At 38.1% G+C, this 25,489-nt stretch overlaps 1 protein-coding gene across 1 annotated transcript in view; it reads left to right on the top strand.

Moving 5' to 3' along the window:
• eri3 (ERI1 exoribonuclease family member 3) overlaps positions 1-25,489 on the top strand; it is a gene marked incomplete in the record, with an annotated part of 132,134 nt that overhangs the window by 9,990 nt on the left and 96,655 nt on the right. Inside the window, 3 exon segments of the mRNA NM_001292814.1 lie at positions 9,600-9,659; positions 11,214-11,305; positions 21,299-21,371. Coding sequence (NP_001279743.1) covers positions 9,600-9,659; positions 11,214-11,305; positions 21,299-21,371 — 225 coding nt within the window.

Genomic DNA, 25,489 nt, shown 5'->3' with positions numbered 1-25,489 from the left:
TTGCTGTATTTTGAGACACATCCTGTAAATTTAGTATTTTGCCTGTTTTCTTTCAATGTAAACCAGTTGCTTATCTTCTGCTTTTCTCTTAACTGTGAAATCTAAAAGAGCAGAATAAAGTCTAACATTGCATCTAAGGTGAACACTTCTCTTCTAATTGCCTTGAATCCCTTTGGACATCACAGCTCTGTACAACAGGCATCAAGACTCATCTGTCAAAGTGTAAATCAGCAATTAAAACAAAAACACCAAAATGTCAAAGATGACCTAAAGCACAACAGGGCTGACAAACAAGTCTGGACAAATCAGTGGATAATTTATAAGCATTGCACTAAAATCTAATTATTTGGCAATTCTTATTTGCAGTTAGCCTGCACTGTGCAATAAATTTATCATGCCATAAATTATTTAGAGAAGGCTTGTGGTGTAAATCAAAACCGAAGTGTATATTTAAGAACTTCCTGTACAACAGTTTTACTTGTGTAGCAATTTGTTTTGGGGATGGGAATTTTCCTTTTTTTAAAAAAACGATTATGCTGCAAGCTTTTAAATGTTACTGCACTTTTTTTGACAATGTAAATACAATATATTATCTCAATGTGCATTTGCACTCACAATACCACCACTCAATAATTTCTCAGCCAGATGCTCTAGGGAGAGCAAGGTGCTTTTCCCTCAGAAGAAAGGAAAATTGAGGAAAATACTGCTATCTGCCTTCAAATCTTTTAGCAGTAATCTCGAAAGTAACATCATCAGAAGTTTGGGCCTCCCATTCTCTGTAAGATATGAGATGCCAGAAGATAGGAAGGGGTGAAGGTACAAATGTCTCTTAATTGTTTTATTTGACCAAGTCCAGGGTGATGTTTGGACTCTTTGATTCAACTATTAATTTTCTTTGAAAATGATGTGTAAAATGGGGAGATATGATGGAAGGAGCAAAAAAAAACCTCAAAGGAACATACCATCCTTTCCCTCCTCGCAAAGAAATAACTATTTTTGCACAGCCTAGTTTTCACCGATTAGTATGTCAGGGACTGAGAGATTGGCATTCAAATTGCTGCTGTGTCTGATATTCCCACTGTGACTTTTTCTCATGGCAAGTTGCTGATCTCCATTGTAATGTACAGTGCTAAGCATTGGCATGGTTTACAACTTTCAGTCCTCTGTCAGGATCCCTTCCAGATGACTATAATGTGACAAAATATATAGAACGAGTATAAAGTCAGCATCTGGTTCCATTGTGTAATTTGGCTTTGCCTCACAGACATATTGTCACTGCAGTTGTCACTTTGACCAGCTGCAGCACAACTGCAATAGAGACCAGGCCAACGTTTAAACTTTAATTTTTAAAGTTGAATAAGTGCCTGTGCTGGACCACCCATAACGACTTACTGTTTGACAAGTTAAGTCCCAAGGACAGCCAACACTTTACTAACATTACAAATTTTACTGTTTAGTGAGTAGAGAGCATAATTCAATTGTGTGAGTTATGTTGCACCGTGTTCAAAATCACAGTGGTGTATACCTGGGTAAAAGCTGCTGACAATTGAATCTGGGATCCTGTATCTTATTGCTATTTGGTATAACAGGTCAGTATTCCAACATGCTGCAATACATTATTTTGTAAGAATCATAATTTTTGGGAGCAGTTGCAAAGGGGCAGTGAACGTGTAAAAGCCTGTAGAAAATCACCCACAAAATATACAGTCAATTCACCTTACAGTATATTCTGTGAAAGCGCTTTGAGACGTCTCAAAGGCGTGATAAGGCGCTAGATCAAATGCAAGGCTTATTATTTATTAGACAGTGACGGTTATAAGGTTAATTTTCTAATCTTTTCAAACAAAATGGAAGGTAATTTGAAAGTTTTAAATGCATTCAAACTATTTTTGACTTTTAAATCTCTATGTCTTTGCAAGTCCAAACAAATTACTTTGTGGACTTTTGAATAGACAACTCGATATCGTCATCTTTGCTATGTAAACAAAGCACGGAAACTTTCAGCACAGAAGCACATCAAAGCCCATCATGTTGTGGCACTGCCACCTGCTTTTTTTCAAATCTTCATCTCACTTTCCAGTCTCTCCTCATTCTGAAAATGAGCAGAATTGTTCAAAAACATCTTGCAAATATTGTTAACATTTAATATAGTATAATAATCCTTACATTTGATATAGCACTTTTCATGCCTTCTAGACATTTCAAAGCACTGCACAGAATATACTGTAAAGTGAATTGACTGTATATTTTGTGGGCAAAACACGGCAGCTAATTGCGCACAGCAGTGTCCCACAAACAGTGGATTGAAGTGACCAAATCTATTATTGTTTTCATTTCTTGAGGGATTATTATCCTGTCCGTTATCTTCATGCTGGTGTAGTATAACTGCAAGGAGGTCAATCCTAATTAGTGTGGATATCAGACTTTCTACTGAAGTAGGATTAATATCCATTGTTCTCAGAAATTAAGGTTATATGTGTTAATTATGATTCATTTTTAGTTTACAAAAATCTAAAGGATCACTTGATCAAATCTCAGCATCACCAAACCACCTGCTATAGAAGTGTAAATGTGGGAGTTGCTGGTTTCAGCCAAGTATTTCTCCAGATGGTGGTAGGGAACAAAGGTCAAAGGTTGTTCTTGCTCCTGTATCTTCTACTGCATCTTTAAATGATTTATGTGGCCTTGTTCTAAGTCATGGAGGAAGTTTGCAAGACAGTAAGAATAGGTAGTGTATCCCAACACCAGATGATGCAGTATTTCTTCAAGCCAAAGACATTGTTGAAACCTTTTCCTTTACACTTAACCAGACACAGTAAATCTCAAAAAAGTTTGTGTGGAAGGTTTGTATTTCCATCTTGCTCCTGTATGTTTTGTAAATACTTGACCAGCTTTCTAAACTCTGTTGTCTGTTGATTTACTATAAGGCTTATCACTTATGATCTCATGTTAAAGAATAAAACTCACTGCAGTATGACTGAGGCTTATTAGTGAACAGTTGATTAAGCAGCCTATTATAAAGGTAACATTGAATTTTGCTGCATTGAACCATAAATTGATTTTTTTGATAAAGCTGTAGTCATGACATCAGAACCAAGATACTCTCTTTAAATGCTGAAATGCCGGATAAAGGAATAACAGATAGGCCATGTGAACCCCCTGATGATTTACCAATCATGCATATACCAAATGAAAACTGTCTTGTGCACCTCTATAATTTTCTCAGTTCATTCTTAGTTCCAAATAATATATATGGCCTGTTTTGTTGATACATTTAGTGTTCTTTGAAAAATCACTTCAGTATCATCATCCTCATGTGGAGCACTCTCCCAGGATCCACAGACATAGCCATTATCCACATGCAAACAGAATAAAACTACCAAATAAAACCTTTGGAGTGGTAATGCTGCCCTGTGTCTCATGTGGCGTTCCTCAGGGCTCTGTCCTTGGTCCCCTCCTCTTCAACATCTATATCCTCCCCCTTGGTGATATCTCCGCAGACATGGGGTCAATTTCCACATGTATGTGGATGACACCCAACTATACCTCTCTGCCTCCACCCTTGACTCTGTCTGACTCAAGTCCTGGATCAGAGCTAACTTTCTTCAGTTGAACGTCAACAAGCCCGAGGCTCCGGATTGGCTCCGTCAGCGCCTCCTCACCTCAGGCCCTGACAGTATCACCATCCATGGTTGCACATTCAACCTTGCTAAGCCAGTCTGGAACCTTGGGATCTTGTTTGACCCTCAACTATCCTTTCTACCCCACATTCTCTCCATCACCCATCTGCCTTCCCTACCTCTGCAACATCGCCCGGCTCTGACACTGTCTCACACCGCAGGCCCCCCAGACCCTCATACACACCTTCATTACATTGAGGCTCGACTGTGCAAACTCACTGCTTGTCGGTCTCCCCAACTCCTCCCTCCACAGACTGCAGATCATCCAGAACTCTGCAGCCCGTGTCCTCTCCTGCACCAGGCTCCGTGACCCTATCACCCCCATCCTCGCCCGACTCCACTGGCTTCCCATCACACAGAGGATACAGTTCAAGATCCTGGTCCTCACCTTCAGAGGCCTCCATGCTCTTGCTCACCCCGACCTCTGTGACCTCCTAACCCTCTACCATCCTGTTCGCTCCCTCCGCTCAGCGGCTTCTAGCCTGCTTCACGTCCCCCACCCTTGGATGCAGTACACAAGTTGGAAATCTTAAAAAGAAAATGGTGCTATGGATTTGCGACCAGTAGCAGCTGCACTAAAACTGCCTAAAATCAGAAAAAGGGATGCTTTCATCCTATAAATCTGACCGAAAAGACAGTTTGTTAACCCAACTGCACCACCTAGTCCTCAGCAGATGTTCTGTCATATCTACTGGACACGGATAAACTTCATGTTACTGAACTACAGATTAGTTCTGGATAAACCTGAAATAATGCTTCCCAATCATTGATGGTCTTATGTGAATGACATGGAATTTGCTTAGCAGTTGCTCCTATGAACTGATCAAGATTAGGCCCTCACAAAATGGCATTATTTATTCAGTTGGCCCATAATTTATACCATCGGGCAGTTTTAAAGGCTGTACCCTAATTTCTGCATTAAGTTTGATTGATATAATTTTAACCCCTTTATTGGATTGCCTTCCTGCAATTACTCCCGTTTCCACCGTTTCTCTGCATACAACAATAACAACTCACACTGGACGGCATCACGGAGCACTTTCATGAAGATATGCATAATGTCATACCATCACTTTGAGACAAAATGTCTTTACTGGAACTTAATTCTTGAGACTTCCTTTCCATACAAGAACAAAAAGACATCAGCTGAGTACTTCTGCACATGTTAAATCAAAACGATACAGTCTCTATGCAGAGATCAGTGGTTTCAAGGAATTAAACAACATTCTGAAATGGTTTTAGAATTTGCTTTTAAATCAGTTTACTTTTGCTTACAAATTTCTATCAGGTTATTACAACTCATTGCTGATGGATCAGGAGTGATAGCATGGTTTATAGACGACATAAAATTAGCTGTGGTACCTAAGTATTAAACAGCTAACACTTTTCAGGTTGACTTAGCCCATCTCCTTTATCTTTGTTTGAAAAGCAGACAGCAAAATAAATAATTTGTAGCGAGTACAGTATAATTACTGAGAATGTAGGAATTGGTTACCCCACGGATGTGGCAAACAGGCAGTGCTTTACAGTTTACTAAAATAAGAAACCCTTACTATTCTCTGTTCAGATATCAAAACATCAAATTACTTTCTCAGACTGAATGTTGATTTTGCTCTTTATTGATTTCCCCCTACAGAATTTACACACAAATAGGGCGTCCAATTCCAAAGAATCTTTGGATTGTTAATGGATTTTGTAAGCTGCTTTCATGATTCAGTGAAATGGCTCCAACAGCTGTTTGTTTCATTTGAAAATGATAAATTCCTTTAGGTTTCTCATTCTCCAATGAACTGATCAGTAGCATATTTGGTCCAGATCAGGTTTTATTAGGTTGGCTACTACGATTAGTAAATTAAAGTGATTTTCTGATTCCACCCCCCCCAACCCAAAAAACAAAATCTTACTGTGTTACAAGTGTAAAACTGCTGGTTGAATAATTAAATACCTATATTGTCTCCAGATTCAATACAATATTACATTTGTATAGCGCCTTTCACGTCGGGAAGACGTTCCAAGGCGAAGTCTCTTTCATCCATTTGTGTTTTGAGAGAATCTTCTTCCAGACTTCTGCCAATTGCTATCTGCTACGGGTTTAGAGATCAATTCCATTTTCATTCTTCCTCCTGATATGTATGTTTTTCCATTCTTGTGTGGAAGTACCTAACCTCTCTTTCTCTAGATAACTGAGTTGGGAAAACTTGCCATGTGTTGGCAGTTCCCACCTCTCCTATTTCCTCACAGAGAATCGGTTCTCTGAATTTAGATGTTATTCAATTATTGCATTTTCATCCAAAAAAAACAGAATATTTTGGTTTCCCAAGTCCAACTTCATTGGTTGCAATACATTTACAATCTGATCAATCGGGAGCAATAAGATACAGGTCTCCAATTGGTAAGAGCTGCACACATCCAGATGGTCTAAGTAGTCTCAATATTACTGGTCGAACACACTATCGGCAATCAATAGATACTCTATAAACATTTCCACATTTTCTTTCCCTCAGTTCCTCCCATTTTTAAAGTCAAGGCTGGTGATGGGAGAAGGGTCATTTGTTAATAACTGTTCTTGGAATTAACAAGGAAAGTAGTTGACAGTCTACAAACGGAAATGGCAAAGAAACTTTCTCACGCTATATAAATGTGAGGCGAGTTCAGTATTCAATAATTGCCTACTCCTTGATCAAAGAATAAACTGGGATTTGAAATTTTCTTCACGTTAGCACAAATATATTTATTGTATCTATACACTCGTGTCAATTGATAATTAAGCAGCTAGTAGTCAAATGTTAAGCAAAGTGCACTTTTGTACAAAGGTGGATAACACTAGAGGAAATTCCCTGCTGTACAATAACAAACAATAAAGTTTCCAATATTTGGACCTTTCAGGATTAAAGGAATGGTTTGCCTTAGTTAGTTCACCGTTTGTTTGTGCTAAAATCAGTAAGATATAATTCAATCAGCCATATGAAGCGCGAATGAATTCTACTGATTTTAAATAAAACATTGCTGAAAAACAGGTTAACAAATGTGCTGTTGTGACATCAGACATTTTTAATCTGGGGGCAAGCAGAGGGACCCAGAGCTCTGATACAGTTTGACAAGTGGTGCTTCACTCACACTGCTGTGATTTAACACGGTATGGCCAGCGACTGTACCCGACTTGATTGATTTCAAGGTGTCCCTATTTGGGAATATTTTTTAAAAAGTGTCTATTAAAACCATTTGCAAAACTAAGCCAGACCCTGAGGATTTTGCTCTTGTAACTAACGACTTTTTTTTAAAAAAAAAGTTTTAAAAAAATCACACAACTAAAAGTTATGGCATATAGCAGACCTGAGGAAGTAGGTTCTGTACCCCAGGCGGAGTCCAACAGAGAGATGACCAACCAATTCAGGTCAGCGTTTACAGTGGGAATGGAGTCCTGTAGCTCAGTGGTTAGAGCACTCGCTTTGCAAGTGAGAGACCTGAGTTCAATTCCAGGCAGAGGGCCAAACCTTGGGCAAGTTTCCTTACTGCACACAGAGCCTAATAATAATCCCTCCAAAACTAAAAACAATAATAAATTGGTCATTTTCAACCCACGACTGTTTGTGGGACATTGCTGTGCGCAATTGGTTGCCGCGTTCGCCCACAAATATACAGTCAATTCACTTTACAGTGTGTTCTGTGAAGCGCTTTGGGACGTCCTCCCGACGTGAAAAGCGCTGTAACAAATGCGAGGATTATTATTATTAATGGGGAGGATGGGATACAAGAGAAAACACAAGCGACTCCAGTGCAGACACCTAAAGAGAAACCCAGTTTCCCAGAGCTTCTTTGGGAGCAGAAGGGAACGAAGATCCTGAAACATCACCAGAAATATACACTTATATCATTGAACTTTGATGCCACTTTCAGTCACACGAGAAGTTTCTCTCCTCCGTCAAAACCTGGAGGACAAACAGGTCCATAAACGCGATGGTTCTCGTTTTGGATCATTTTGTTTTTCAGCTCCAGAATTTGAACCCCCCACCACCACCCCCCAAAAAAAAAAATAACTGTTAATCAGCAGGTTCTGCAAACACATTGATTTAATCGCACGTAACATCGCTGATGATAATCCCCTCGAATTTCCCCCACCCCCCACCACAAAAAAAAAGTGATTCATTTACAGTCGTCTTAAAAGAGAGAGAGAGAGAGAGAGAGCAGTGCTAACCTTGTGACCCTTTGCCTGTTCCCCCTCCCCAGGAGATGCAATATGTTGCTATAACAGTGAGATGTGCCTGAAAATGTTAGGTTTGTTGTCTGAAATGTTTCACACACTGAGTTTCTAATTTTGACTGGACCTGTTGAAATATATCAAAATATGCTGAGGTGAGATGAAACTTCACATTGTCTGCACAAAAAGAGAGGGAAATAATCTGGATATGAATGAGGAGAGAGAATAAACTTCCTTCAAAAAGGAAAAACGGAAGAGAAATAAATTTCAAAACCATAGCTTTTAGAGTAAATCATATACCCTCCTTAATGGCAATTTTGCAAACTGCTCCCAGAGGATGATTCAAAAATGACACAAGTTGAATATCAACCTCGTCCCTCACTTGATCTTCAACATATTAGTTTAGTGGAACAATTTATGTGAGGAGAACAATATGACTTGGGAATCAAATGCAAGTTACAGATGGATTTTGATCACTGGATTTTATGTTAACAGTTATCGTTCAAAACTATCCTGTGTGTAAGAGGGAGGGGAAATGAATCGCACATGTTTTTTTCAGATTTGGAAGCTGGGTCAGATTAATTGAGATCAGATTGATCCTGCTTCTATGATTCTTGTGTGAGCTTTGAAAACAAAATGAGTCTGGCTGGTCTGAACCAGGCCAGGGTCCAGAATACAAAACTGCCCCAAAATTGCCACTAAATTGACGTCACTCAGAGAAACCACAAGGATTGTGGGGTTGATGCACAATGTTTCAGCACGGAATAAGGAGTGCTTAATTTAGAAATTTTCTATTTCACAACACAGACATCTCTCACCTTGAATCTCTCACATCAACCATGCCATCGGTCACACCCCTTCCCTACCCCTCCCTTCTCCCTCCCTGACCCCAGGTCGGGTCTGAAATGCTGTACACTGTCCAGCACTTTGGGACGTCCTCCCGACGTGAAAGGCACTATACAGATGTAATCTTGTTGTTGTTGAAGAAAGATCCCAACATTCACCAGAGTACGAGTGGGTTTATAGTCCGGAGGATTTACTTTAAGTTTGTTAACAAATTTTTTTATTCTCTAGATTAGTGACTTTATACATAATACATTGAACTGACGAAGACAAGTACAATACTGAGAAGAGGAGTTTTAACATTTGCACTTACACTTCTAACCCATCAATATTTGTCCACAATTTAATCCTTACAATTCTGACAAAAATACTGATGTACCAGAGGTCATTTTTGCTGTCACTGTTTCTATCCAGTGTGTTATTGTTTCTCCTGATGGCCTATTACTGTCAGTACCAGCCACATTCCCCACAACAATCTGTTCAACATATGATGCCATAACTCAGCAGCTCACTGAGCAGTATCTTTGACAGAGAGAGGAAAATGCGTAAATGTTGAGCATTTAAAATTTAGGCTAAGATTTGAGAATCGATGAAACAAAAGGAACTTTTTTCATCGAAGGCTATATTTGGGTTTGCACAATTTAAAATAGATACATTTCTTCTGTGGATTTGCATCTACAATATATACCAAGATATCATGCTAACCTACTTGTGGAATTACTGAGCTAGGTGTCTACAATCCTACTTCAGCATATTCTGTACCAAAATATAATTGAAGATATCGCTGTCGCGAAGTGCTCAAAATCACTCAATCATCAGCCATATAATTGCAGTTTAATCATGTTTGTAACAAGGTTTTTCTTCTTTTTCATTTGTAGCTCACGGGGATTGTGCAGTCAATGGTGGATGGGCAGCCGACACTGCAGCGAGCCCTCCAGGTGAACAAAATGATCTCTAACCCTAGACCTTTTTGACCTGTGTCATTTGACCTCAGTTATTTAGCTATGATTATGGCTTCATCAGACTGACATTTTCTATCAAAACCATGACAATTCGGGGAATTGTATTGAACCATTGATCTTTTTTGTGCAGGCCCTGCCTGCCAACAGCACATATTTGCTAACGGTCAGCAATTGACTCAGAATGTTCATTTGCAAAAGGCAGAGTTCATGATTCCATCCAAATACTGGGGGAGATTAGACTGAGCAGACCAGGTCTTCTTTTAAAGCTGAATCATGTTGAATATTGACTTGAATATTATATTTTACGTTTTTTCAAGTATATTCATAGGCTTGACATTTTTACTTATCCTGTTACGTACTTTGTATGTTTGCATAATAATTTCATGTCAAAATTAAGTTAAAAGCTCATCTGAAATGTAGTAACAATTGCCTTTGATAAACTTATTAACGATAAACTGGCAGGATTGATCCTGTATCTATTATTGGACATTCTGCAGGCCTTTTTGATGGAAAGGCTTTGACAGTGGCTTCAGTCTGACCAAGACTACTCTGTTCTTCTAACAGAATGAACTTGTGGCAGAATAGGAGGCTGGGATATGATGGATCCCTTGAAATTGGAAAAAATAAGTATTGATATTGATCTGATTTCAAGCACTCTGAGAGGTTGCCCTGCGTGGAGGGCGCTATATAAGTGCAAGTTGTTGTTGTTGATTTACAAATTTAATCTAATTTTGATTTGTCTGATTACAAAATAATGTTTTGGTTATAAATGAAGGGGGAAAAAATTCACAAAACTAAAACAACAAAATAGCATTGGTATCTAAATAATTCCTAAATGCTACTTGTGGAAATGTGATCTTGCTAATGTTCACCAAAAAGTTGAAGTCAACTAGAGCCACCTGGAATAATGAGTATTTTCAGTTTCGTATTTGTAAGAAATTATTTTTGAATGACTTCCTGAACGTCATGGCGAATATGGTTAAGGAGGGGCATCTTAACAGCTTGGTGGTGGGATGTCAGGGTTCCCAATGTGGAGATGTCTGCTTCAAAGATTATACAACATGATGTGCAATTTTGGAACAGGCTATTTCTCAATGTTCCAGAACTGTTCTTTCCTGAAAGCAGTCTTATACAGCGACACTATCCGATCAATTCATATTAATTGTGCAGGGTATTGTGCCATAAGGGTAATAAGGGATATGGAGAAAGAGCAGGGAAATGGGATTAATATAAAGAATTGCCACAATCTAATAAAATAGCTTAGCAGCAGGCTCAACGACCAAATGTCTTACTCCTGATCCCATGTTCCCACAATACCAAATTAACCTTTGTGCTGATTTTAACCCATTTGCTAAATATCATTTATGTAAGCTGGATATTATGGTCTGCTATTGATTTCTGCGGGACAGACCAAAGCACAAATGGGGCATTACATCATAGTACTGAGTAAAGTTTAGTTAACCACTCTCATCCTCTGAAATTGGATGTAACTTAATTTTATTTAATCATTGATCCTTTTTATCTTCACAGATGGTTGATGAGTGGATGAAAAACGAAGGTCTGCTGGATCCTAATGTCAATTCCATCTTTGTAACCTGTGGAGATTGGGATTTAAGGAAGATGTAAGGAATGAGTTTACAATGCTAGTTTGCTAAGGCTTGTTTGGGTTAATTTGTTACCGTTATAATGGCCAACTCATATTCTTTTTCATCGCCATTTACACAGCAGACCAAATTCAGAACGGATCTACTGATCCTAACTAAATGTAATCACGTCCTCTGTTCACTTGACACTGTCCCTGAAGCATAGCCGCACTTGCATTGTATTTGATTATACAGTTAGTCCAATGTGTCTGTGTGTCGGGAAGGGCACAGTAAACCCATTTGGAAACTGAATTGGAAATATGGCTGTTTCATTCATCCAGGTAAAGGACTCCTTTTTCTTACTTACTGCTATATTCTGAATTGGAACTCATTACCAAGCAGAAAAAACAACCTGTCTGGTATGAGTGCAGTTGATATTGAAGTGCCACATCCTGTGAACTTGCCATGTAATATTTGAGGCCATAATTCTGCACTTTGTTTTATTCGAAATTTGGAATACCTCTGTGTATGTGTATCTATGTACTAAATTCAGAGTATTCTAAATTGATCCATGGTTGTCAATGAGAGGTTGGGCTCTGAATTTTAGAAGAAACTGCAGCAGCTTGTACATGCAGTCGGTATTGCCTCGCCACATACACTTTGATGCCTTCCTATTCATCTTCTAAAACAAGAAGTAAAATTCATGCTGGTGGTTTGTTGCGGAACAGCTCCATACAGCTCCAAGGTGCATTGTGTCATGACTGTGCACATTGGAGTCGGGGCATTGTATCAATCCAGCAGGTGCTGACATTACATCTCCCGACAACTATAGGTGAGTGTCGACAGAGGTAATTGAGTTTAAATGCATTGAGATTCAGCATACTGCATACGGGGATTTTTACATTGAACTTGCATTGCTTTGGGTATAAATTTGGTATGGAAAGCATAATATAACAAAAAATGTATTCCTAAGGTCCATTTCGAATTTAGAGTCAAACCAATATAAACTGGCAAGCAATGCCCTCTCTTGAATCCCATTCTTGCATCCCAGCCGGCAGTGAAATGTTGCAGCCATTGTTTCCCTCTTCTATCATCCCTCTACTGGACAAGCATGGAAATATACATTTTTGTACATTGTTCTTTCGATGTGCTGATAGTAAGAAGGGCAAAGAAGGTAAATGCAGGAAACAAATCTCAGGTGCAGGGCAGAAGAAGTAGCGGGTAGAAAGTGAAGAGAGCATGTGCATTCATTTTCCTGTTGGTTCATGGTTCATCGAGCTGCCCTGAAGTATAAATGTGGTGATGAGATGTTTCAAGAGGCACCGGTTTACAGTGCAGAGCCAGATTACAGCTTCAGGGCTCAACTATAAACACAGCGTTGGACAGCACTGATTTGAATCACTTTGATTCACAGCTGCTTTCAAATTAGGAGTGTGCGGTACTTCCTTTCACACCTCATAGGAAAAGCACAGAACAGTGTTCACCCAGAGCATTTCAATGTGGATCAGATGCACCTTGGGTAAGAAAACTGAATTAGCAGGGGCCATGTATATTTGGACTCCTTTGGAAGTTAAGATGCGAGTAAATAAATTGCTGCAATAAAATTTAAATACATTTAAAAAGAAAAATGATCAAAATGAAATAATTAGAGACATTCAAATGGAGGAATTAACGTAGTAACGCTTTATTATACATTTGAATGCAGACTTATTAATGGCCAAAGCTACTGTAAATGTAAGTTTTTTTCTGTTAGCCATGTAATTAGTTCTGAATTCCCCTTTGGAAACAAAACAGGCATGTGGTTAGCATAATAATTAGCTTTTTCTAATTGAGCTGTAGTAAATTTCACCTTTACTTTTATTGCGAAGCATTTGATCTAATTTTACAATAAAATTATGAACCAGTGAGTACATTTTGTACNTTTTTTGGAAAGTTTGTAAGCCATCAAATCTATAATATTTAATCTTTTGATGAATATAAACAATTTACTCTTAAATGTGAGGATAGTGTGAATATTTTTTTAAAAATCATTTATTATACCCAAGCATTCCCAGGTCAGGAGGGCTTGTTACTGACATTGGCTACACATTGAGTTTCCATGTGTAGGTGGGATGCATGGAAATCTCAGCTTGGTTTGGATAAGCATTGTAATGGGTTTTCTCATGCGTCAGACATCTGACTGACAAAAAAAAGTGAAATGAAAAGTTTGTGTTCTAACATACTGTGAATGGCCTAATAATTGTAATTACCTACGTGCTCTGGACATCTAGATAATATTTTGGATTGTGGGGAAAGCTCAAGGAACTTGTTCAGTAAATCTAGGTTTTCCACTGGCATCTTTCCTGCTCGATATCTCTTAATATTACAACTAACGTGTGAGGTATTACTGTATTGATTGGAGCTCTTCTACTCATATTCTTGCAGAATGTAGGATTTTCGGTTCTTTATGTTGTCTTGGTGAACTACGAGGAGGCACAATTGTTTTTTTTCTTGGCTTAGAGAGGCTCATTGTGACAAAGTTGAATAACTTCTGGTAGGGAGAAATTCCTTATTTACCTATATATTCCTGCTGATGTACAACAACAACAACTTGCATTTATATAGCACCCTTCACGCCGGACGGTCATTCTTACCAATTGGTTATTCTTTATGAGAACATTTGGATATTGGCTTCTGTAAAGTCATTCAACTATAGGGCAGGTGCAACAGCCAAGCCTGATCCTCCTCTCCCTTTCTCTGCTTAGCCCAGGGACATTCAAGGCAAATACAGTGACTCAGCTGCTGCCTACTGCAGGCCAGAGATCAAACATCTGACCTTCCTTAACTATAGGGTTCATTGTAAGGTTCATTATGACACAAGGCATTGCATTTTCTCACTAACTCAGAATACTAAATATACTTTATTCTTACACAATACTTTATCCTACTACTTTTAAAATGCTTTTGGTATCTTCTGATTCCCCCATTTATGCTTTGGAGATGGCAAGCCACATTAATAAAAAAAAACTTGGCTTTGAATGGCTAAAACATGTCTCCTCAGGTCAGCTTTCTCAATAGATCAAAGCTTAGAACACTGAGGATTGATGTGTTCAGGTCCTAGATGAGATTGGGTCTCTCCTTGATGCAATTTTCTCATCAGTGGCGTCAGCAACCTGATTACCTTTGGACAAGCTAAAAAAAAAGTTAATTAATGGTAGCGGGCAGTTGAGGGACAGCGTACAGGTTTTTTTGAACAGATGCAAGATTCTAGCTATGCAAGTCGCATTGCCACTGGAGATTTTACCTAATATCTTTTGGGGTGGTGGTTGGGAAGAAAAGCAACTCCTGTATTCAGGAAAAAATTGTATGTTTTCATGAACAATGTGTTCTGTGCATTACTGAGTGTGTTTGGATCCTTGTCATACTCATTTTAATGAGACATCCACATGACTTCCCACAAAATATTCTCCCCACCCAGACTAAGCAAGCTTCTTATCAGTGGAGACAGATATATATTGGAATTCTCTGAAGAGTCTGCACCTGTTTGCTTGCCCTTTTAGCTGGTGAGCAATGTATGAGTAAAACTTCTTTTTAAAGTTTGACGGTGGCAGAGGTGCTGAGAGCAAACTGTGTGAAGAAATTAAGTTTATTTTGTTTCAGTACTTGGGATCACATTTGAATGAGTGCTGTATGTGTAATAGAGAAGGGGGAGAGAATGAGGAGAGAAGAGATGATGGAACATTTGTCTTCAGCTGGGAGATAATGTCTAAACTGTCAGCATGTGACAATTTCAAACCAATAGGGACCTAATGCATGTGAGGATGAATATATGAGGTTCAATGATTTCCTGTCATGGACTAGAGTTCAACCAATACTAGGAATTCACTTTCTTTTGGTCCTGTTTTCTTTTTCTTTTAACTTTAAATATTGGGCTACTGACAGTCATTTCCAACTTAATACCCTCCCAACACTCCCTCGGGCTGTCTCGGGTCTTTTGTTATGAGCTGATGGGGATGTGACACACTGTGGTGAAAACGTAATTAGATTTCAGTTTCACTACCAGACACAGATGGGGTAAATACTTCTGTTGGCTGGGGACCTTCTGTGTGTTGTCTGAAGTCAGCTGTGTTCCATTTAGCATCGACCCTTGTTTTCCTCAGCTCTAAGTCGCTCTCTGAGCTGACGTTATTGGTAGTGGCACTTCATTTTGTCCTAGTTAAACATCCCTTTTTCTTGCATTCCTGTAGATAACTGGGGGGACAAAATCAGCGGTTTCTGTTCTTCTTGGCTCTTAACAACCCTCTTTGCCCCCTCAACCGCCACCATCTCTGTAAATGAGCGTGAGCAGATTTCGCTCTTTTCACTTTCAAACAAATGATTTCTTCCTTTTCATTTCTGTAAATAATAGTTACCATATGTCTAACTGTGTCCAGGAGCTCTGAGGTGACAATAGTGTTGACAGCCTCATACAATATTTATTGAGACCTGGGTGTCAGTGCTTTGACCTCAGGGTCGCTCAGTTAACTGCCACACACTTGCATTTTAATAGCATCAATTGTCCGCGACACTGGAGATTTCAACTTTGTAACTGCTAGCTAACAGAGTCCGACCAGGTCCCCCCTTTTGTTACCAGCATAACATACTGATAAGGGGCTTGCCTTGAAAGAGACATTAAATGCTCAAAATACCATCTCCTTTCAAAAGAAAAAAAAAGGCTGATGCCGGATTTCATTAGCACATGTTGACAGCTGCCAGGGAGCAGAATTGTCTATTTTCAGAGTCCTTAATGCCAAAATTCTATTTCATGGGCACTGACATTTAGCACTGATGCGCTGCATACAGACTTGTTACAGCGCAGAAGAAAATGGCAAAAAATAATGCTCCATTGCTTAGAAATGTCTAAGTGTTTCACAGCAAAACCTGTGCTCAGCCATCGCCCACAGAATGACCTGGGGGAACATGTCCACAAAAAAACATTTCAAAAACCTACCTTACAGATGGAAGTGACACATGAACGTAAAAAGAAATGTTTCCTGTTTAGAACATTTTGAGTGAAGTATTTGCTTTGTTTCCATTTGCAGATGAAGTGAAGGATCTTTATGATTACATTAATTTGGTGATGCGTTCTTAGAACTGACTACTTGAATGGGTGTTCTCTGCAAATTGGTGAGGTTCACTGAAGATCTCCCCGCACACTTTAAATTTATCTTAATTCCCAAACTATTCACAATTACCAGCATCCATGGTCAGAATCCTCCAGCAGTAGTAGAGCAACTCTTGAGTGCTAGAATAAGTGTTGTGCTTCTTTCAACTGCTTGTTACTTGAAGCTATCTCCTACCAGTTTTGCCAGTTTTCAGGTTAAGTTGAACAGTGAAACAGACTGTTCTCCTGTGGATCTACAAGAGCATGAAGTGCCTTTAATGGAGATCAGGGATAAGATTTGTAGTTGAGGTCACCATTCCTTACCGTCTGGAGAAGGCTCCTTGTCAGTGAGAGGGACTTGTGGCGAGGCTATGTTAGAGAACAGGGAATCCGGTATCATGCATCTTATTGCGTACGGGGAAATACAATGGATTTTCATTCTGCTTTTGACTTGAAAAGCAAAAGTAATAGAGGGGCTGAAGAGCCACCAACAAGTTGCAAGCCAGCAACTTCCACCATGTCTCAGTAATCACATCACGATGCACGCATCCTCAGTAGCAACAGAACAGACTTTATTTTGTATTCTTTGCTTGTTTTTAATATCAAATCCATGAATTTAATAAAGTATTGACGACTTGGATTTTTGGACCTCAGATAAATAATTCTCCCCCTTACTTACAGAAGTGACCTTGAATGGGTCACCTCAGTGTTTGGGCAATAAAACTAATTCTGTCACTTCTGAAATACCTTATCACTGTACCTCTGAACTGCAGTTAATATTTGTAAAATATACATCTAGATTGAAAAGAAAAGAGTTTTGCAGATTCAATTTGATATACAGATTTAGCTCATGTTTACATAGAGATTTTGAATTTAGAGTTGAAATAACTGCAAAGTAAAGAGTCCTGTGTGTCTGTTGTCAACAATTCACAAATGGGTCTAGAATGTGATTAGAGGTGTAGTGATATGCTCTCATTTTGTTAGCACATTTTATCAGAATTGTATTTACTGAGATGGATGTAATAATGAGGCATGTCTGGTGTACACTTCACTGAGAATGGAAAAGATCGGAGAGGAAAAAGTCACTGATATTTTAAAACCCATCTTTCATTGTGAGTTTCTCTTCCACTTGATTTATCGCTTAGGATGGATTTTAACAAGCGTAACTTCCTTTAAAAGTAGAAAATACAAGAAAGAGAAACATCTCAAAGAGAATTCTAAGTATTGTTTTCAGATGCAACCCTTCACCAGAAATGTAACTTCAATCTTCTCTACCTGGGCCTGCTGGCGCACAAGTGTTTTATTGATGGGAATTTTGAAAAACTAACTGAAAAGGGCTGAGTATTTGCTCTTGAATGAAATCCCTTCCGATGAGTACTTTTCCCCTCCCCACATTTAGTTAGAAAATGAGACAACAATAATTAATATTTTTGACAACTTTGACTTGACTAGTTCTAAAAATTATTTATTAACCATAGATCATTAAATATGATTGACAGAAATAATGTTGTGCTTTTACAGTGGTGCAAACAAATTATGGAAACTAAGCACTAAACTATTTGATGGATCTTGTTTGTGGCTTCATTAGATTTTTTTATGGCTTCACAAGTAGACCAATATTGGCAAATTCCCATAATTAATTGATATCTGAAGATTTACAAAGATAGCATACGTATAAAGGCTGGTATAATACCATTTTTTCGATGTATTGACTAAATGTGAAGAAAAATGGATTCTGGGAGTAGTGAGAGAACAGTTAGTCTCTCATTCTGAACCTTCTTCAACTGCTGCATTGAAAACTGAGAATGGCAAGTTGGTTGCAACTTTTGCTTATATTTCATTACTGACCATTTTGACCATTATAGCCCATAATTGATCAGTCAAGGAGTTAAACTTACTAGCTAGGATAGTTAACAACTCAATGTTTTGTTAAGATGTTAATGTGATTTCAAATCCTGCTTAGTTTGCTGTATTTATCAGTTCCTCTTTGGAATACAGTCTTTGCAGTGAATGCGGTAATTCACTCACATCAAGAAAGAAAAGGAACATATCCGATCCTGAGCAAATATATTAGCTCGCCTTAAACAAACATACTTATTTCCCATATTTAAATGTACATATGATTACAACCATTGTCAGAGATTAGTATCCTTTTTAGAAACCTTGAAAGGTAGTTTGCATGATTTAATTAAACTTATGAAGATTGTTCAACTCTAAAATTCGATGTATTTGGCAAACATTTACGTTAGCAATGGAAGAAGACATGATTTCCTATTCTTCCGGTTGTTGAAATTGAGCTCTTGGCTGGTTGATGTTTATGTAAGGCTCTCTCTTTTTAAAAAGAAAAATGAGAAGGTCTCTTGAGTATAAAGTCATACCCAAGAATGATTAATCTTGGGTCTGTAGGGATACGTTAACGCAATATTTTCTTGAGGTAATTTAAAATCTCGTTTGAGAAAAAGTGGTTGTGGTATGACATGACTGTAACCTGTGAAGTAATTTTCCATTCTCTTTAGAAATGATCCCAATGTTCAGAGCTGGTTCACAACCCCTTGGAAACTAGTTTAGCGTTAGTATAATATACACTGTGTAAAAACTGTGTTAATTTGAAATTGACGTGCCTTATAGCAAGAGTTGTATGACACCAAACCTATCAGGATTATTCTGGTAATCTGTCACATAACTAGGGTTAATTTTTATGAATGAGATGTTACCCAAAGAGGATTAGATGGAAATGGCCATGACATTATGTATAGTTTAAAGATAGAATGCCTGATACTGTATTTGTTTATTAGCAACATTTTATTATTAAATTTCTGCTCCTAAATGGATTTATTTTTATATTTTATATATTCTCGCATTACATTTCTTGTACTGTAGTATAAGTGCCTGAAGGCCATTGAATGATCCCTCTCGTTCTGAGACAACTACGGAATTCTAATATCCAACAGAATATCATAACGATGCTCAATATTGTTTTCCACACAAGCAATACAAAGTTTAACATTGTTTTAAATAGAATTGGTCTAAATTTCTTTAAATATAGGTTTGTATTTGCAGCAAAAACAGCATATTTATTCTCACAAGAATGTGTTAATTCAAAATCCCCTCTCCGTTACCTAAATTCAGTATATATTTTTTTCTTATTTCCAATGCATTGTTCTAAAATTAAAGTGGATTTTCCTTTGTTAACTGTGTGAATATAAATATTTGATTTTTAAAACAAGAATGATCTAGGAATTACCTCCTATTTTAATTTCGGTGCCATCATTTATTTTATCCACATTTGCATTTACTTTTCTGCAGCTGAAATTAGGGAAATCCTATTTGTTCCTAAGAGGAATTCACTGCATATAGCTGACTCTAGATAAATTCATACCTTATCTAAGCATAGAATTCCAATGGACCGGATCACCTCCCATTCACCCCTATTACATAGAATTCCTGATCCAGGCATAACACTTGGATGTCCAAGCATAACATGGTGCCCAATTATTCATGTTTTCATTTTTCAGCGCACTGAATTTTGTCAGTTGAGAAGATGTCTGTCATCTTTTGTACAGTTGCAGCTTCTTGTAAAATATCATATTTTGTATAATGAAGTGTTTTAATTTAGACTCAGTTGCAGCATGAGTGACCAAATGGGCTAAGGTACTACAAATATTACAGATCGATCATGTTTTTATAAATGGTCTGTAGAAACCTTGATCCAAGCATAATTTTTTTCTCCCCGAATGGCTCAAACATAACGGCACGTGAGACTTTATAGTCATCACCTCAGTAGCAAAGCTTCCATGCCAGTCTTATTTTACAGCTTAAGCTATGAGTTAAAAGTGCCTGAAAATATTTATAATGCATACATGATAGTGAATATTCTTTTAATTCATCATAAAAATAACTTAATACAGTTTTAATATGCCTAAGACAAATGGCAATAGAAACACGGCATTGCCATGGTTTGAAAAATAGTAAATTTACTACTGTATATCTCCTATATATATATTAAACACAAAATATAAAACACTGATCTAATATCTGGGTTCAAATGACAAAAGTAAACAGTTTAAAATATCAAAATGACTCCCCCCGCGCCCCCCACTCCCCACCATTCCGACATAATTATTCATTTACAATTTCCTGGGAGGTCTTCATTCTTGTTGAGGTTATGAATGTTAACTGTTCTACAAAACACCCAAGTAGCACTCCTACTTTAAGCTTGTATTTGTAGCTGCAGGCTCTACAACCTTGTAAATTCACTTTAGCTCCTGTCAAAAATGTACCAAATTCAAGACTTCATCCTTTCAACGAGCTTGTTATGCATTTATTAGGATTCAACTGCAATATTGTGCCAAAACTATATTTTAAAAAGTCATACATCAAAGAATGTAACCTGTAACCGTGCTCCTATCTCAGAAATATATTTGATTCATAAAACACAGCATTACAATTGCAATGTATTTTTAATAGCTTTCCTGTACATGAGTGTTTTGTTGTGGCTTTCGAAAATGCGAGAGCTGCCAGGTTTATTTTTTCACAGTGTAAGAGTGCCATCATTAGATCTGTATACTTGGGAAAATGGTAAGAAATGCACCAGCAACGTCTTGAGTTCAAACAAATGCATATTCCAATCTAATGCCACTGCTTTTATTATAGTGTGTAAGCGGTCGCTTTGTTCACCTTATATTAAAATAATGTGAGTTATTTCTGTGCGGTTTGGAAGACACCGTAATATGTGAAAGTTTTCCCATTCAGTAGCTCTTTAACTGTGCACTGACAGCTAGACACGAAGTTATCTCCATAATCTTTTTTTACACACACAGTCCTTACAGCTACCAGAAGAGCTTAATAAAAAGGATTGTATTGTTGGTGCCTCAGTAATAGAATCAAACTTATTTTCTCCTTTTTCTTAGGCTGCCAGGACAATGCCAGTACTTAAAGCTGCCGGTTCCTGATTACTTCAAGAAGTGGATTAATCTCAAAAAGGTACTTTGAGTAGCAGTCGCCGTTTTCAAGGATGAGGTGTTAGAGGTGGTTAATAGCCAATCCCATTTGCATTGAAATGAGTAGTTGATGGCTCTAAGCCTGGTTTGATTGTGGTGTTGGGATCCTCATGTTGTGTCACTGCTAAATAGGATATTATGTACCATCTGAACTCTGAAGTTTCTCTCTGCCGTGGCTGTCTTGTAAGCATGTGTTGCCTTTGGGGTAATCAGGAAAAAATATTATGTCCTTACAATCACAGGGTTTAGGAATATTAAAATGTCTTGGTGCATATGCAGTGTTATTTTGATTGGTATTTTAACCTTTGACTAGCCTATAAAAAAATTCTCTCTTCAAGCCAATATTACATCGCTGAAATTTAATTCAGAAATGATACCAGATAATAGGAAGACAGATAATGTATGCATGAAGGATATTATATTTGGTCTAAATGCAGAGAGGCCAGGACTTTGTACTTGAATAATAGCCCAGAGTGACTTATAATCTGCTGGCGAGAAATACCTTACTGTCAGTGTAGCGAGTGGAAGTCTTAAATCAGAGAAGAATAAAAAAGGCAAGGCCTGAAAGTAAAAGGACAAAGGCACAAGTCTTCTATTAACCCTTAAACTGTTTTTTGGGTGGCATTTTGGTGGAAATTTTTTCTCCAGAAGCAACATATTTTCGTTTGTACATCGTGTCACTATTTCAGCTTGTTTTCAGCCATTTCATTTGCAGGGATGGGTGTGCTGTGACAATGTCATACTGATGCCATTAACTGTTTCAGCAATGACAGCCTCACACACTGCTTTAAATTCATGTATGTGTTTTCAATTCTGTCATGACACTTTTTGCACATTGCATTTCTAAAGACAAAAAAGGTAAACCATAGAATCGGCAACATGCACGGGATAGTTGCTAATGGAATAAGCTATCAAATTGTACTGTTTTTTTAAATTTTATTTAAAAAATTAGACAGTCGTGAATAGCGCTGATAAAGATTTAGTATCGAAGCATTGACTAACATTCCATGAAGGTGTTGTATTACACTGGGTATGTGGAGAGTGTGTCTGTGAGAAAAATCACCTAGGAACTGATAGAATGTTTTTAAAAAATGCAATGATTGATTTTATGTAAGATTAGAAACAAAGGAGGCATACACTACCAACACACACAATACAACACACACACACACACACACACACAATTGTTAAGGGAACATCATGTAGGTTGGTGCATAAAACAGCCACTGAATGTAAAATGGGACACAGATGAAAATACCACAACTGATCCCACTATGATCAGCTTCTCCACGCTGTTTGTTTCTTTCAACATTCTTGTGCAAAAGTACAGATGTTTTAAACTTCAAACATTAAACAGAATATGTGCACAAATACTCAATATGAACTTGTAGCATACAGCATTTGTCAGACGAAATCTTCAGAAAAGCTGGTCATGTTATGGTGAAGTCTATTTTGAGATTTAGTCACTACAAATATTATTTTTCTTTTTAAAAAAAATTAAAAGGACAGTGAACTTGAAAAGTATGGATAAAGCAGCAGATACTGGACATTTCAAGAGATATCAAAAACATCAAGTGGCTAAGAGAGCTATTAATGGGGATGAATGTTTTCCTATTTTTTTGTTAGGAGAATGAAGAGCTTTTAGGTTTTCTTAATCCTTTTTGAAAGCAGTTGCTCCAAAAGCTATTGTTTTACTGTAAAGTTGTTTAGCCACTGCGGTGAAAATCTTACTTGGACATCTTTTTTTCTTGGTTTCAATGAGAAATGTAAGTGAAGTTCAAACTTTAGCTATTCACCAACCGTATCTTATGGCAAGAGGACAAACAAGGCTGATCTACAATCTCCACCCAAGTTCATGCTTAAACGTAAACACAGGATTTTGTTTTGTAAAATAGATTATTGCCCTGGAGACTGCGTGGGCCTGTTAGTGACCACTTTGCACTTTGAGTGAGACCCTGGTTTGAATTCAACCCAAACTTGATTCACTGAAAATCCTTTTCTGTTGCTTGTAAACAACAAACAAACAAACCAAAATGACACTTGTATAGCGCTTTTCACGTCGGGAGGACGTCTCAAGGCGCCGGACAATCAGTGTTTTGGACCCGAGCTGGGGGTCAGGATCGGGGAGGTTGGAGGGCAGGGGGGGATGGAGGGTAACTGAAGGCACGGTTGAAGAGGAGGGTTTTGAGACGGGTCTTGAATGAGGCAAGGGAGTGGGCGAGGGACTGCGGGATGGAGTTCCACAGGATGGGGGCAGAGTGGTGGAAGGTCTGCCTGCCAATGGTGGACCGGGTGAGCTCGGGGACATGAAGCAGGCCGGGGCCCGCTGAGCGGAGGGAGCGGGCAGGTTGGTAGGAGGTTGGGAGGTCGCAGAGTTAGGGGGGAGCAAGTTCATGGAGGGCTTTAAAAGTTAGGACCAGGGATCTTGAACGGTAAATTGTGTAAGTGAAAACTGCTGAAACTCACTTAAAGTGACTCTGCAAATGAATGGGTCTCTTAACTCACCATCTTCAAATGGAGAGTTTACTAGTTATGCTACTTCAAACAGTAAAGTCATTTATTATTACCTTTTGAACATGGTGTAAAAGCGGCCTTATGCTATAAAGGACTTGTCCATGGTATATGATAGCAAAATTTACTAGAAAAAATTAAACATCATATTATACCTTTTATTACTTTCTTCTATCTTTGTCATTGAATTGCACGCTTGCGCTCAGTGAGAATAATTTTCTCTTGCCTTGTTAATTTTTTTTCGATTACGAATAAAACTGCTATCTTATATTTAACTCATCTGGTGACGAGCAATCTTGCTGTTCACTTTTACTAAGTCACCACCCCCCCCCCCCCCGCCCCCCCCTTAACCCTTCGACGTTTGTCCTTTCTCATCAACCTTTGCTGAATATTGACTGGAGGCTGCCTCTGTCAGAGAGGGTCAGCAGCTGCATAATAACACCGAGATGAGGTGAGCACTAAGCAGTCCTGATTAACATACAGCCAAGAGAGATAAGAGGGAAGAGCTTGTGTGTCACTTTGCAGATGGCAAGCTGCTGTTTTGACTACAAATTTAAGATAGCCTGACCCAGACGGTAACTTAGGCAAACGGTAGGGTATGTCAACAGACTGAAGGCTCCTTGTGTACACAGTCTGCTTTGCCTGAAAGAGCACAACCCAAATTCTAAGTTAATCACATACAATTTGTCTTCTTGTATGCTAGTGATCAAAAGGTTGTGTTATGTTTATTTTAAAAAACCTTTTGAATCTGGTGTCTGACCAAAATAGTTGCTATATATACTGTATAAGCAACAGATAATTAAAAGAAAACAATGTTCAGATTCAATCTATTCAACGTGATATTAAAATTTGCTCATTTTTATATTAGTGATAATCAGATACAAGTTAAAAAGAACACAAATTCAGAACACGTGTACAATTTATGAAATCTTTGATATATGAAAGCCAAGTACTACACTTGTTAGTTCTTTTCACTGGACTTAATGATTAAACGCAAAGGGTTTTCTATTCTTCCTCCTTGCTCTGGCGTTGAGCTATTGCCCTGCTTCTCGGGTCCCTTCATGCCACGCACCATTCCCTGCATTTTGTCGACTCTTTCTCAAGCTTCTACTTTTATCGCTCTACCTACTTTTATTGTTCGTGGGTCCCGAATGCACCTGTCTTGAGTTTTGACCGTGTATATATTTGAATAGCCAAGAAAATGGTTCAAATCAAATGTTTCCTTTTTAATAGAATAATTTAGTTGCATAAAATTCTATATGGTGTCTGGAAACCTATTCAGGTCTGGACAATCAAATAGAATGCGTACAAAGACACAGACAAAGCTGCACTTTACAGCAAAATCCTGTGAAGCAATGATGGGACTGAATACTTTTAAGCCTGTTTGGGGTTATCCTATATATATGTAAAATATTTGGAATCATTCAATAAGACAGTCATCAGATGGGACAGATGCCAACTGTGATAGTAACTGGTGCAATACTGCTTTTCATCTGAAAAACTTGTTCTAAGAATATAGGCCTTTTATTACCCATTAATACCAATGAGTAGTAATAATCATTTTTCAATAGTCAGTAAAATGTGGCAGCA

Source organism: Callorhinchus milii, unplaced genomic scaffold, assembly GCF_018977255.1.
Source record: "Callorhinchus milii isolate IMCB2004 unplaced genomic scaffold, IMCB_Cmil_1.0 Scaffold5, whole genome shotgun sequence".
NCBI classification, from domain to species: Eukaryota; Metazoa; Chordata; class Chondrichthyes; order Chimaeriformes; family Callorhinchidae; genus Callorhinchus; species Callorhinchus milii.
Note: the sequence above shows the minus strand (reverse complement) of the source record. Positions and strands in the feature narration are given on the sequence as shown.